General features: G+C 32.9%; 1 protein-coding gene and 1 pseudogene across 2 annotated transcripts in view; both read right to left on the bottom strand.

Annotated features, from left to right (window-relative positions):
• LOC123678195 overlaps positions 1-14,717 on the bottom strand; it is a 27,281-nt gene extending 12,564 nt beyond the window's left edge. The window contains exons 1-7 of one of the 2 annotated variants that reach the window (XM_045615087.1): positions 14,629-14,717; positions 14,331-14,573; positions 11,370-11,669; positions 10,155-10,350; positions 6,603-6,800; positions 3,593-3,853; positions 3,371-3,540 (exon numbers count right to left, since the gene is read on the bottom strand). In XM_045615087.1, coding sequence (XP_045471043.1) covers positions 3,425-3,540; positions 3,593-3,853; positions 6,603-6,800; positions 10,155-10,350; positions 11,370-11,669; positions 14,331-14,573; positions 14,629-14,661 — 1,347 coding nt within the window. In that variant the 5' untranslated portion in view covers positions 14,662-14,717 and the 3' untranslated portion in view covers positions 3,371-3,424. Of the gene's footprint in view, positions 1-3,370; positions 3,541-3,592; positions 3,854-6,602; positions 6,801-10,154; positions 10,351-11,369; positions 11,670-14,330; positions 14,574-14,628 lie in introns of those variants that run through there. The other variant, XM_045615088.1, reaches the window with a different exon arrangement.
• On the bottom strand, positions 5,291-6,146 carry LOC123678198 (annotated as a pseudogene).

Here is a 14,717-nt window from a genome sequence, read left to right as displayed (position 1 = left end):
CCTCCTCAACTCAGGCGTATTATCTGTTGATATTTTTTCATAAAATTTCGAAAATTTTAGCGAAAAATTACAAGAGACCTTATTTGTTTGTAATGAAGCAGTCTATCCAAAATTAATTTTCTTATTGTAAAATATGAATAAAGAAAAAGTTATTGCGAAACAAGTTGGAGGGATGGCTTTCTCTACCCCTTGGAATCATTGAAGAACACCACCAACAATTTTTTTGTATGCCTTCTCGTCCTCATAAAATGTCAGCTTAATTTCGTTTTTGTGAATTTTTTGGTTTTCAAGAAAAAAATTAAAGAATACTTTTCGTGTGCCATCTTTAGGGAGCTGTAACTAAGCGAGAAGGGGCTCAAAAAAAAAGTTTATATGGAAGATCCACTCTAATTTTTGAGAAGGAATCACCCCCTAATTTTTTCACAACTATTCATAAAGATCCTGTATATATTTACTTACTTTTATTGAAAACCATTGAAATACATTTCATAAACATATAAAGACATAACTCCTGAAGATCCAAAAAATCGATCGTTATGAAATAGTATCAAAGAAAAAAAAGCCGTACTTAACACAAAAAAAGATGATACCGGTTGTCGAAGAAATACCGACAAACTTGATGAAGTGCAAAAAACTCATGAAAATAGGGGTAAGAACACAAATATTTATGAGAAGATTACACGCACGCTTGAACATAGCAATATTTATACTATTTCTTATCTTATTTTTTTTCTTTTGATATTTTTGGGCGCCCCTGCGGACCCTGAGCCCGTGGCAAGTGCCACCTCTGCCACGCCCTAGATACAGTAGATACGGCCCTGGTCTGCGCCTACTTTAATAGTTACCACTTTCACCTTTAATGCGGTGAAATTTCATAATGAGATGCAAATTGCATGTAGGGGTTCTTCTTTGAACTCATTGAGAAGATAATTGAAGAATGTTTCATTTTTGCGCCAGTTACAGATTTTGTAAATGATGTTCATTTTTGGTAATAATCACATTGTATATTGATTGAATTCATTTATGTTGTATTTCCTTTTATTAATTTTTATTTTTGTTTTTTTCTTTTTTTGGAGAGTTGAGTGGAGTAGCCTTGGCTAGACTTCATCCTTAAAATTTTCCAAATAAATACTCTATTACTCTATTAATATTTTCCAAATAAAGATATATTATTTTATATCCAAAATTAGTCTGAATTTCAATATCCCGGAACTCAATTTTCTCTTCGATTTCAGGAAAAGATTTCTGGACGGGTGGCTTGAACCCTGGTCTACTTTGGATTTGGAGCAACAGTGCACGACCCGTGTCCTCTGGAAAGAATCAACAGAAAACATCTATTTCTGGAGACGGTCGATGCCTGAGGATGGCCTTCAATCCACAGTTGAGATCTTACGCCTATAAGGGAAGCGATTGTTCAATCAGATATAATTATATCTGCGAAATATCCGAGGATCCGATTATGAATGAGATTCAAAAACAAGCTAAATCTAAGGAAATATAAAGTCTATTTATTTATATATTTTATTTATTAGTCTTCCTAAAAAATCTGGGTAATAACCTTAAGGAGCAAACTTGTTGAACTCCTAGACTAAACTTCAAGATTACTCGAAAGATAAGATATAAAAGAAAAAGGATTATTACATCTGAATAGTTGCTAAATGTTCATAACTAAAATATGTAATATGACAATTATTCGTAAATTGTAGAATTCTAGCAACTCAAGCGCTACTGGTGTTGGAAGTTATAAAATTATTTGAGCAGATTAGTCTTGAGCAGGGAGGGGATATCCATTGATCTACAGAGTATCAGTGGCGTCCCCAAGCGGGGAATAAGGGGGATATATCCCCCCAGGAGGAATAACCATTATATGTAACAACCTTATATATCACAATCTTATTATGAGTAAGCAAAATTCTTTGGAAAACTTCTTCAAAAGAAGGAAAATTTGATTTTTTTTTTATACCCCCCAAGGCTTATATATGGGTACGCCACTGCAGAGTATTGATATTCTGAAAAAATTTCATCTTAATAATATGTCTCTTACACTCTGCATAACATTTAATAACTCCTCAGAATTTGAGACTTCTCCAGAGATATGAAAGAGCTCATCTATAATCCCAATACATAAGTCAAGTGGTCAAAAAAATTTTGTAGAAAATCGCAGACCCATCTGTCGACAGTTCCCAAATTATTTCATTCATTAATACATAAATATTCAGCTAACAGTCTCAAACATATCATTATAGATCAGCAGCATGGCTTTGCAGAAATATTGAAACTATTTTCTTAGAATATTTATGCAAATAATCGTTCAATCTTATTTTGTAGTCTTCCGGGGGTCAGAATTAGTGGTGGTTTGATGCGTTGGCTGAGGTTTTTTATTTCGAGGAGAAGTCAGTTTGCGTCGATAAATGGATACATCTCTTAATACGTGATAGTTCAGGAGTACCCCATGGCTCCCAACTGGGTTCTCTGTTTTTACAGAATAGATAATTTGCAGTATAAATAATATTACAACTTGTTTTCGACCAACGCTATTCTACTTCACGCTGATATCCTACCAATATATAGAAACATTGAATGTTTAGACTACTCAAAAATACCAAGTTATCTTCAGTTAGAGTTTGAATACTTCGGGGCAAACTGCTTCCACTTGAATCTGAAGAAGTGTTGTCAATTTCCCCTATTATATTCACAAGAACGAGTAAATTACACCATAGTCCGTGAGAAGATTTGGCTAACAGACGAAAATTGTCAGATATTTTGCTTTTATACAGGGTGTTTCAAGTTCGACTGCCTATTAGACGTTTCTGGAGAACGGGCCCTATTTAAAATCTGAAAATTCGGAATGTGACATTGTTCATGATGCCCTAAAATATTTTCGAAGCTCCGGCACTTCCGGTTATACAAAAAATGAAAAGAATGTTTTCAAAAAAAACTTTTTTTTCCATTTGAAATCTCAGATATTATCAAGATTTCCATTCTCAATGACTTCTTTCCAAAATTATTGCGTTAGTCTTTATAGTTTTCAAAATATTAAAAAAAAAAGAGAAAAAGAGAGAATTTCCATTGTCACTATCACGTGACTATAAGTTTGGTTAATGCCTTAATGACCTCAAGTTTCTGAAGATGTCAACATTGTTGTCGAAATGACTAAAAATGTTAAGGACAAGACTGACAAGAGTGTGGTTACTTCGGCTTTCAAAATAACATACATGTAGTAATAATAATATACATGTAGTAACATAATAATATTAAATAGGTAAGTATGTATTTTTTTTTGTTCCCAATTAGTAGGTGGTCATTCTTTCTATTTATATTTTGTGGAAAGGGTCATTATCACGATCAATTTGTCTATAATTCGACATACATGATTTGGGATGTATTATTACTTTCGAAAGCAAGATGTGATTATTTCTTGCTCTCAAATTTGACTTAGATCTTTATCATAGTTAAGGAGTGCACATTTATCCTCACGACTCGATCGTTCAATCAGCTCCCTCAATGATTTCTTATTGGCTAAACATCTTCTCTTTTTTCCTGAAAATAATATATCTCATTAAATATTTCTAACCTTCTTGGCTCAATTTACTTCTATTCGATATTTTATCACACGAATATCTCTCATCGAACTCATCTACGGATGGAGATTCTGGTATGAACTCACAAATAGCTGTGAGCTCCACGTTGCAAGGAACTACTTCCCAGGTTCTATCGGAATGTAAAGTAACACAGTTATAATTTTCCTTTTTGATCCTGGGATGGCCAGGACCCCAAGCTCTGTATTTAGTGCAATATATATGATTTCCGTTAGATGATTCGAAAAGCCCTTTACTCTGCAAGTCATCCAAACCTGCAACACTCAGCTGATTATCAACTAGATAAGGATGATTTTGAACGAAGGTGATAATATATTCATATTTGATTTCCTATGAGGTATTCTCGAAATCTATTATAACAATTTATAAGAAGAAGATTTTTTGTTAAATTATATGTTTCTAAAATTATTATATTATTGCATTCTATTTCTGGTCTATTTTTTTGTCGATGGCCCAACAGTGTTTGCGATTAGATTATAAGGTTATCTACTTGATTTAATGCCTTTTTGTTGACTCAAACATTCTTGTATTCCAGAGGGTTTTCCTATAAGAGATTTAATTTCAATATTAAAAATAATACAACAAGGATCTTTTAAGAGAAATCAATGGTTTTTAATTACATTGTGAAGAAGATATGCCATTAACGGTATCAGTTAAATGGCCACCAAGGCTACGGTTGCAAAACCATAAGTCTTCATTAAATTTTCCATGACCAATTCTCTGTATGTCCTTGATCACTTCACGAATTCTATATATAATGTTTTGAATTGATTTCGGTCCATTGGGATAGATCTAATTTATCACGTGGCCCCAAAGAATAAAGTCTAGAGGTGTTAAATCACAAGATCTATGTGGTCAGTTGTGATCACCTCTTCGATAAATAACAGAGCCAGAAAACTTTTCTTCAAGAATTACGTTTGTTTCGTTACTTGTGTGGCACGTAGCGCCGTCTTGTTGAAAATAAACGTTAAGAACTGAGTTTTCATGCAAAATATGGAGTAATGTCCTCTGTGAAATGGCTAATTCCAAGATCGACGACGAATTTCAATGATTTGTTAGAGCGTGTATCATTAAATTTTTAGTAATGGCATAGTTTTTACTTATCAAATGTCAAAATATGACAGCTTCAAAAGTGACAGCTGCCCAGATAGCGGGATATTCAAATTGAAACCTCTTATTGGAAAATCCTTTTTAAGTTAGGACTATTGATATAGGTACTTTTTCTTCCCAAACATTTTCGGTATTATACATTCTAATTTACCGCAAGATTCCTGTAGCCTGTCTGCTCCGTTTCACGATATGAGCATCTCAATCTCAATTCATAGCTCAGAAAAGAATTATTAGAACTATATGCAAAATGAAGTACAGGGATTCATGCAGAGGTAAATTCAGAAATATGAATATAATGACGATATATGCTTTGTATATTTATGAATGTTTGTTTTTTGTTTTTAAAAATAGAGATAAGTTTGATATGGGAGTAAGTCATAATTATAATACAAGAACTCAAGATTTATTATATCCTTATCATAGATTAACCTTGAGTGAAAAAGGTCCTTATTACATGTGTATTAAAGTATTCAATAGACTACCTAATTATATTAAATGCTGTGATATAATTCAGTAATGACTATAAAATAATCAAAATCCAATTTTTTACCACGAAAAAAAATTTTCTATTTCTGAATAATAATTTTTAATATCTTCCACTACAGCCACGGCGAAGGGGTGGAGAACGTAAACCTTTACGGTCTCTAGATCTTGATCTCCTTTTTGGAGAACGAGAACGGGAACGCCTTCTTCCAGTCTTCCTTCTGGAATACAAGTATCTCCTTAAATCTCTTGAAATTGGTTTCAAATGCATCTTGTACATTCACCCATTTCATACTGACGGCAGCATGCCTCACGGAAATCAGTTACAGGACTCAATTCAGCATAAACTGGTCTTCCATTATCATCATTATCATTAACAGCTTTTTCGGCATCTTCCTCACGACGGAACTTGATATAGACATTTCCCACAAGATGATCTCCCAAATTATCACAAACGTTCATTTCTTCAATTTCTCCATATTTGTCCTCGCATTCAACAAAAACATCTTCGAAGAAATTGTCGTAATGCTCTTGCATTTCCTCATCTGAGACATTGGCAACCAAATGACTCCCATCAGCAGACTTAGCAGAATTTTGTGGATTTACATATAAATTTTGAAGTAAACAAGTTTGGGAAAATGTTGGCTCATTGTGTATACGAGAACACCTATCTCCATGTCTGCATGCTCCGATTTTGAAGTAAAAAGAACAGTTGACTTTATCCTTCTCTGTTCCGAAAATAGAAGCAAGATATTCAGCCATAACTAAATTCAATAATATTCGTCCAACTTCTATTTCTTTGTAATATTTCTCGAAGATCCAGTAATGTTGTATGTCAACTACCTCTCAGTTTATGCTCACTTCCATTCTATTTGAATTACATTTACATAACATGATAATTGTTTACCTAAGTTTAGCTGAAAAATGCTTTGACGCCTAAACAAATCAATATGGCTGCATAGTGCATAGATCAAATAGTTTATATAGATTTGAGAAAATTGTTAAGAGAATGTTAATTCATTTGGAACCTTACAATTGTGGGGATTATTTTGTTTCTGAAAACTTGTTGATTCAAGTTCTTTATTCTGACGTCATTTCATCTTTTATGTAGCTTTTGTTGTGTAAAACTTGAAATAAAGAAAATTATCTATCTATCAATGACACTTTTGTAGTAGGTAATAAGGAAAAATCAATTTTTTTTTCTCCGCCTTATAATTCCATAAAAAGAAGTTAGCAGTTATATCAGTAGATTGCAATGCGAGAAAGAAGGAATGATTAATTTTTTTAGGAGAAAAGAGGAAAGTATTTCATATTTACGTTAAATACATCGATTGGTCAAATAGCTACCATCTCAAATGAAGAATTATAATTATGTTTTATTGATTATTTGAAAACTTTCACAAAACCTACCTACGTAACTAGCCTTATACCAAGAACCAACTGTACTGTTCACCAAACTCGCCAGCTGCTTGGTTCTAGTTTCAGTTAAAACATCTGCTAAATCTGCGCCTAGGTTTTGACACTTGGTTATGGAATCTGTATAATTTCCTTTATCCTTGATGATTGTGAAAACTCCAGTTGAACTTATACATGTAGCATTTGATGTAGCTGAAAAATATTTATGATCTTAAAAGGCTTGCTTATGAGTTCTGATTAGGGATTCATCAAGCCAAGTAGCTTCACATTTCAACCAACTACTTGAATTGAAAATCAAGCTCGTGAAAAATGTCATATTTGAGCTTGACCAAGTCAAGTCAATATACGGCATATATTTCTGTAATCTCGTGCGCGCTTACACTAAATAAGCGGATTCCTCGAGCACCGAGAGAATAAAGCATTCGCCAGTGTGACTTTATTACTAGTTTTCACACATTTCTATGAAATATATTGGTAGATTTTGGTATTTTCAGAAATATCTTTCCAAAATTTGGCCGAAATAGCCAAGGATTTTTTATCAACGCTAAAATCTTCAGCTCCTGTTGAAAGACAATTTTTTAGAGCTGCTCTTACAGTTACAAAAACCCGAAATAGGTTAGGCGACAAATCTATAAGATGCCTCATGTGTCTTATATCCTGGATTAAAAATTATGAAATCAAACAAAGCCTGGAGATTTTTCAATAACAAGAAACTTTATTTTTTCATTATTTTTTATCTTGTTATGATTTATAGTGATTTAATTTATGTTTCTATTTCAAAAAAGTTTATATTTTCGGTTCTTTTATACAATAAGTTTCATAAATAAAAGTTTTTTGTTTTTTGCAGGGTTCCTTCTCATTTCACCATTTTTTTATTGATGTGATACTACACAATAAAAATGCTAAAAATCAAGTAGCTTGAAATGATTCAAGTTCTTGATAAATAAATACTTGACTTGAGCTTGACTTGATTTCAAGTCAAGTCAAGTATTCATTTATATTCGTATTCACCTATTTTTTTATTCATTCGACAACAAATTCTAGATGACATTTCCAGCAGCTTGTACAAAATCTGATAATTTGCTGCACATATGAGCATCGACATAATTGCAGTGCCCTTGAAATTTTTTTGGAAGGTAACTGAAATAAGTAATAATTATCTGACTTTTGTTACAACGATAAATGAATCAATTGTCAAGGAAATGATATCATCAGATTGGAATTGAAAATCTTTATTTATCTTTATTTATTTATAAAAATCCTCAAGTGATAGACGATAGACTGTGATTTCAGAAAAAATAGCAAGTGTTCCTCGTAGTAAAAGCACATTCCCAAACTCGAACGATAATATAGATATATATTGTCGTGAAAAGTATCGCTCTTACTACTATAGGAACCTACACAATGGCCCTACGACCGTGAATTATGATTTAACTACTTGAATTAAAAAAAATTATGCGCGATTATGCCATGTAACATTATACAGGGTGTTTCAAGTTCGACGGCCTATTAGACGTTTCTAGAGAACGGGGCCGATTTGAAATCTGAAAATTCGGAATATGACATTGTTCATGATGGCTTATTCAGCTAAAATATTTTCGAAGTTCCGGCACTTCCAGTTACACAAGAATTAAAAAAAAATTTTCAGAAAAAACTTTTTTTTCATTTTATGTCTCAGATATTCTCAAGATTTCCATTTTCAATTACTCTTCCCTGAAATTGTTGCGTTAGTCCTCAGAGTTTTAAAAATATTGAGGAAAAACCGAAAAAAAGAGAGAATTCCCATAATCACAATTACGTGAATTATTTTTACTGTGAATATCCTATGCGATGCGTATAATCAATTCACTTTCTCAAACTAGAATGATGTAGGAATATCGTGCATATTTTGAAATCGAGAAATATCATCTCAGGGTATTTCAAATATTGTGCCAAAAATTGTGAACAAAATTTGATCATAACTTTCGATTTTCAAATTAGAACCCTATTTTTTTTTTGTGATTTCGTTGAATTCACGTAAAATTGTGATTATGGAAATTCTCTCTTTTTTTCGGTTTTTCCTCAATATTTTGAAAACTATGAGGACTAACGCAACAATTTCAGGAAAGAGTAATTGAAAATGGAAATCTTGATAATATCTAAGACATAAAATGAAAAAAAAAAAGTTTTTTTTGTAATATTTTTTTTTAATTCTTGTGTAACTGGAAGTGCCGGAACTTCGAAAATATTTTAGCTGAATAGGGCATCATGAACAATGTCATATTCCGAATTTTCAGATTTCAAATCGGCCCCGTTCGCCAGAAACGTCTAATAGGCCGTCGAACTTGAAACACCCTGTATATAGGTACTAAATGGTTAAAAACCGTGCAGAATCATTTCCAACAATTCAGATTATGTAGAATGATTGGCCTTTGAGAAGTCGTTACTTTGGAATCGCAGGAATTATACAGGGTGAGTCAATAGTGCTCGATCGGTGGATAACCCTTGGAAATTTTGAGCGCAAAAGTTTCAATTATTTTTGACTCTATAGGCTGGTCCGAAAGTGGGAAACACAATACCTCACTGTTTTTTAAAGAGAATAACCAATTTTTATATCATTCTCATAATTTCCATGAAATTTGATTTTACTTGTCATAATTTATCTGTGGTAGGTAGTTTTGGGTTTGAAACTACTTGATGTAGAACATTCATACATAAACTAGGACTGTAAGAAAAACATTCACAGCAGTTTAACATCACGATCACGAATACCATGTTTTTTTTTATTTTAGTTTTTTGACCTTAGTGAATAAAACTATCCAGTCATCATCCAAATTTATATTTTCAAACTCTATCAAATTCATTAACCACCACCAGACATACACAACATTCATGACCCGGTACCTTCAGCACCACAGTCGACTGTTAATCCACTACGCTACCGAGGTAGTCCGAGTACCATGTTTGATCGGAATTGATTCCTCGCTTGGTGAAACCTCTTTTGATATTATTAAAAGGAATAGTACACTTGACTTTGCATTAAACAAAAATTGTGAAACTTATAGTCAAGTGTTGTGTTTCTTTTATGAATAGGTACCTTCTTTGTGTTCAATACCTAATGGACAAAAACATTTCATGTTGATGGCGTAACCAGGAACCAAAGAACCAAAGAAAATTCAAGAAGAATTACACAATATTTCCGTGAACCTACGAAGTTAAGATTTTGAATAAACCATAGAAAATATGACTGATGTGTAGCCAGTACATTCTTCATTTTTCATCATATGCATTTATTTTTTGCCTGATCAGATGAAAATATCTAGAAAACAGTAGTCAAGTAGACCCATTCTATCGTTCTATATTCACTTAAATTAGATATCAGTATAACACCTGTTTTCCCAGGTGTTTTTTGGTGTATAGTCTCAGTATGAAAGAATATTTTATTGATAAACGGAATGAATGGAATGATTTCATTAAGAATAATTGATGTTGCCGAATTTTATCTAGTTGAAGTTATATTTTTCGAATAGGTGGAAACACTTTATTTCTATTAAATATTTTTCTTACTATTCATGTTTCCAAAAGCGCTGTAATAGTCGAAATTCTCATCAGGTATCAACGTGGTACTGTTACCCAATTCTGGACATCCCAATATTTGACAATTTGCGATGGATCTAATCTTTGATTTAATGGTTTTTGAATCCTCGGAAGGGCTAAAATTGAATGCCAACCCGTTTCTTTCTCTCGCAAATGTAACACATTCCTGAAAAAAATATGCTCTGTCTCAAAAATAACAAAATGATTAATTTTTTTATTGAATCTTGCGCTTTGACTCATGAAACTTTCCAATAAATTGAAAGAGGAAAATAACCTGTTCCAAACTGTCGTGACGCGTCATATAGGATTTAGAAAAATGCTCACCTTTAGACTATCCACAATTTTCGAACCAACTCTTGGTAGTTCAGAGCTATGACATGTCTTTATTTTGAAATAATTAATCCTGCGATATTCTAGAACACAAGCATCAGTACTCCTAGACATGAGAAATAATTTAATAGTGGTAATTATTATTAACAAATTCATAACAAAATAACTTTTTTCAATTAAAACCTCATCGGAACTGAATACAAATTTTCCTCAATGAATGTGCTGTTCTGCTTCAGTAATGGTCCTCATTGGTTGAATATTAGATCTTTCAGTGATGACAGATAACAACATTGAATTGACAGTGGTGATGGGTGCTTCCGTGAAGACCTATTCAATAAATTGAATAATTAAATGCTATCAGACCTTTATTACTTTTCTAGGAGTTAAACAAAATTTTTATCACGCACTGATAACTCACAAAATTTGAATAAAAATTGAAAAAACGATTTAGAACGTATAGGTAATCTGGATATAAGTCACTGAAATTTAAATTTTGAACTGAACCGCTTAGTTGCAGTAATAACAGGGTGCAATATAATACTGATAAATACAACACAGTGTAAGTATGCCCGAGAGATGACGTTATAGGTTTTACGTTACACTTTAATGCGGCCCCTTCGCATCACGGTAGAGTCATCCCTCCACGATGGAGAGGGAAGGTGTATTAGGCAGAAATCATTGAGTTGCCTAACTGACAATTCTATCTTCTTCTTCGTAGATTACAAAACTTCTCGAAGAGCTAGTTGTCTTTGTATTTATCTTAACGATAACTCAATATATCTGTAGTAGTCAGCCAAAAAAATAAGGAAGATAAACATCTTTTCGCAAAGAAATATCGACTTTATCATTATTTACCTTCTCAATTTTTGTTTTCATTCCTGACAGAGCTTCTCTAACTTCTTTCGCGTAAAGCACGATTTTCTTCTTCAAAATATCCACGTCCAAAGGCTTCTCTATATTCTGCTCTTGTATTCTATTAATGAGAGTGACCATATCAGCAAAGAGGTAAATAATAACATCTACATCTTTGATTTCTTGTATGAAAAGCTTCGCCTGTTTCTTACTTCTCGGGAAATTATTTATCACGAAATTTCTGTCGGTCCTACCAACTGAACTCAACAAAAGGCCTTCTTTTATAAGGTCTACAACCAGTTCCTTCAATATGAATATATTTTTAGTCTACATCCTTTTGATATAAGCTCAGTACTAAGTTTACGTTTAGGTATCAGTAGTATTACTGATATGTGAAAACGTTAAGAAAATCAAAAGATCACAGACCTGATGTCCTGAACGAGCGCCCAACAGTTTGAGTGCTCTTTCATTATTGTGCCAATTGCATCTTTGGAGGCCAAATATAAACCGATATATTATACTTATACCATCTACAAAGGAGCAAATAGAGCATGAATGAAAAAAAATGAATGGACCAAAGTTTCGTTTTACATTTTTCTAAACTACAAGTGGTCCATAAAAAAAAGTTCTGGAGGAAAGAAGCGGACACTGTTCCAGAAAAATATCACTAGGTAAATTTGGATTCAAAATTAGTAAAGTATTGATGAAACCTTCAAATGAGTATAATATTTATACCATAGAGTAATAAACATAGATAGAGCGAGTATACGCAATTTTTACATGTCCCCAACATGGTTGGATTACGTTGTCGGATTGTGATATATTTTCAAATCCACAATTTTACTATATTATTATGAATGTATATTATATTGAATGAAATATATTTATTTGTGTGATTTTCAATTAAATATTTTATATGGGAAATGGCTTTCCGTGAATTTGGCTGAATTTTTGATATGTTGTAGTTCTTGATAAACTGATCAGAAGTGTCCATAGCCACAAAGCTCAAAAATGGACAATTTTCGAGATATGGAGCATGGAAAATGGTTTTTTTTGCAATTTTCGGGGTTTTTGCTCATCAATCGAGGAACTCTCATTTCTGGTTGGGATGGAATTTGGATGTTCGGCGGCTAGAACCTGACTGAGAAATGATCTTCCTTGGTTATATTAGGCACCGCCATCGATAATACACTGCTCCATATTGACTATGAAATGAGATACAAAATCCAAGATCTTCCATACATCTTTTCATGCCACAAGATGACGCCAGAATAATTCACATGATCGAGAAACGACATTGTGAGATTTGTTTAAGAGAGAGACCATAATAACTGAATCCTCATATATCTGATGTCCAATAATATCAAATATGTTAGCCAAAATGTTCATAACCAGGGATCGCGAGCTGTAATGGGGGAAAATGGGAAAATCATAATCATATATCCTCAGGGATAACAATTGTGATCACTATTGATGTCATTTACATATAATATGAGATTTGTTTCTCACAAATCTCGATAATCTGACAATGGGGTGCCAAGACATTTTCCTCAGAATGTCTTGAAATTGATGATAGCATCTCACAGACAAACGAATCTGTGAAAATGTCTGCAGTTTTGATAAAATATAGTACTATCCGGGTAGAATATAGAAGTCCAAGTGTTGGAAGCTAAATTCACGGAAAGCCATTTCCCATATAAAACGTGCGGGGTTTTTTGAATATTTGGAATCCGTGAAAATGTCTGCAGTTTTGATAAAATATAGTACTATCCGGGTAGAATATAGAAGTCCAAGTGTTGGAAGCCAAATTCACGGAAAGCCATTTCCCATATAAAACGTGCGGGGTCCTTTGAATATTTGGAATCCGATATTTTTCCTAATTGTCGAATTTATAATGAGCAGAATATTTATTATTTTCTGTATCTACCCGCTGAAATCCAAGGTTTTGCAACTATTGCTCTCCTAGTGCCATCCATTGTTTCACGCCGTTTGACGCGCTTGAAGTTTGTTTTCTGAATTTCTGATATATTTAGGTATTCATCTCAATATATTTTGTGTAGATATGAAACGTTGTTTCACCATGGTACATAAGAAGTGCGTTCTTTGTGGAGAAACTCGCGAATTGAGTGAAATATCGTATAACTGATATGTTTTGATTTCCGCACGCTTCATGTCTAATTTGATAGTTCATGTTGGAGACAAAATTTGTCTACTGAAAATGGCATATGCTCCCTCTATCTATGTTCATTACTCTGAGATTTATACAAAATTTAAGTTGAATATCATGTGAAAGGATGAAAGGAAGGTACTATGAAAAAAATTAACTTTAACACCCTCTATCTCGAGAAAAAAGCGTTTGCCTTTGTTTATAGGACGCTTGTTCTTGAAATTATCTGAGGATAATTTTCGTTTGAACCTCCAATTTAGGAACATCCTGTATACATATATGTAATGCAGAATTGAGAAAAAAACTTCATATTTCAATGAAAAGATCCGACCGAATTTAAATTTTGCGTACATGATGTTCTTAAATATATGTACCTACGCAAAATTTAAATTCGGTCGGATGTTTCTATTGAAATATGAAGTTTTTTTCTCAATTCTGCTTAAATTTCATATGGTTCTGATGATGAGATTTTCACAAAATTTCACACGTATCTTTTTATCTGTTATTTGAAAAAAAAAACCAAAAAACTCAACTCCGTCGGTTGTGTGGATACGGAAATATTCGGTATTTTTTTTTCGATATTCTTATTGAATTTTCTATAGTTCTGGTTACGCGTTTAACATCATTAATAGCGTATTCGACTGGCTGCACCAGTTCGAATTAATTCGAGCTTCTTATGTCATTAAGCTCTACAAAAATTCGAATTAATTCGCACTGGTGCAGCCAGTCGCATACGCTATAAGATTCGGTATAAGGCTTTAAATTGTCTCTCTACATCTGAATGCAAATTTCCTCACATCTGCAACCTTCTTAATTTGACCTTTGAACAACTGACTGAGTTTCTTTCCTCTATCTGTATCTTTCTTACTTTCATTTCTAAGTATTTCTACAACATTGATTTCAATAAGACCTAATTTTTCACAGAGTAAATGGGCGTGAGTTTTTCTTCCAGAACCAGGCAATCCTAAAAACCATATGAAAGTGGAATTTGGTAAATTTAAGGAAGACATATCGTAACGAAGACGTTGTAAAGTTGGTATCTGCAATAAAAATAAATCAGAAAATTTTAGGTGTCTCATTTAAAAACAACCCTACTTCATTCGACTTTTTCGAGCAAATCTTCCCCATTGTTCAATATCAACTTGACATATTCTGACGTTATGCTGCTGACTGTTTGATTCGAA

Source organism: Harmonia axyridis, chromosome 4 (assembly GCF_914767665.1).
Source record: "Harmonia axyridis chromosome 4, icHarAxyr1.1, whole genome shotgun sequence".
Taxonomy (NCBI): domain Eukaryota; kingdom Metazoa; phylum Arthropoda; class Insecta; order Coleoptera; family Coccinellidae; genus Harmonia; species Harmonia axyridis.
The sequence above is the reverse complement of the archived record's forward strand: the minus strand, read 5'-3'. Positions and strand labels throughout refer to the sequence as shown.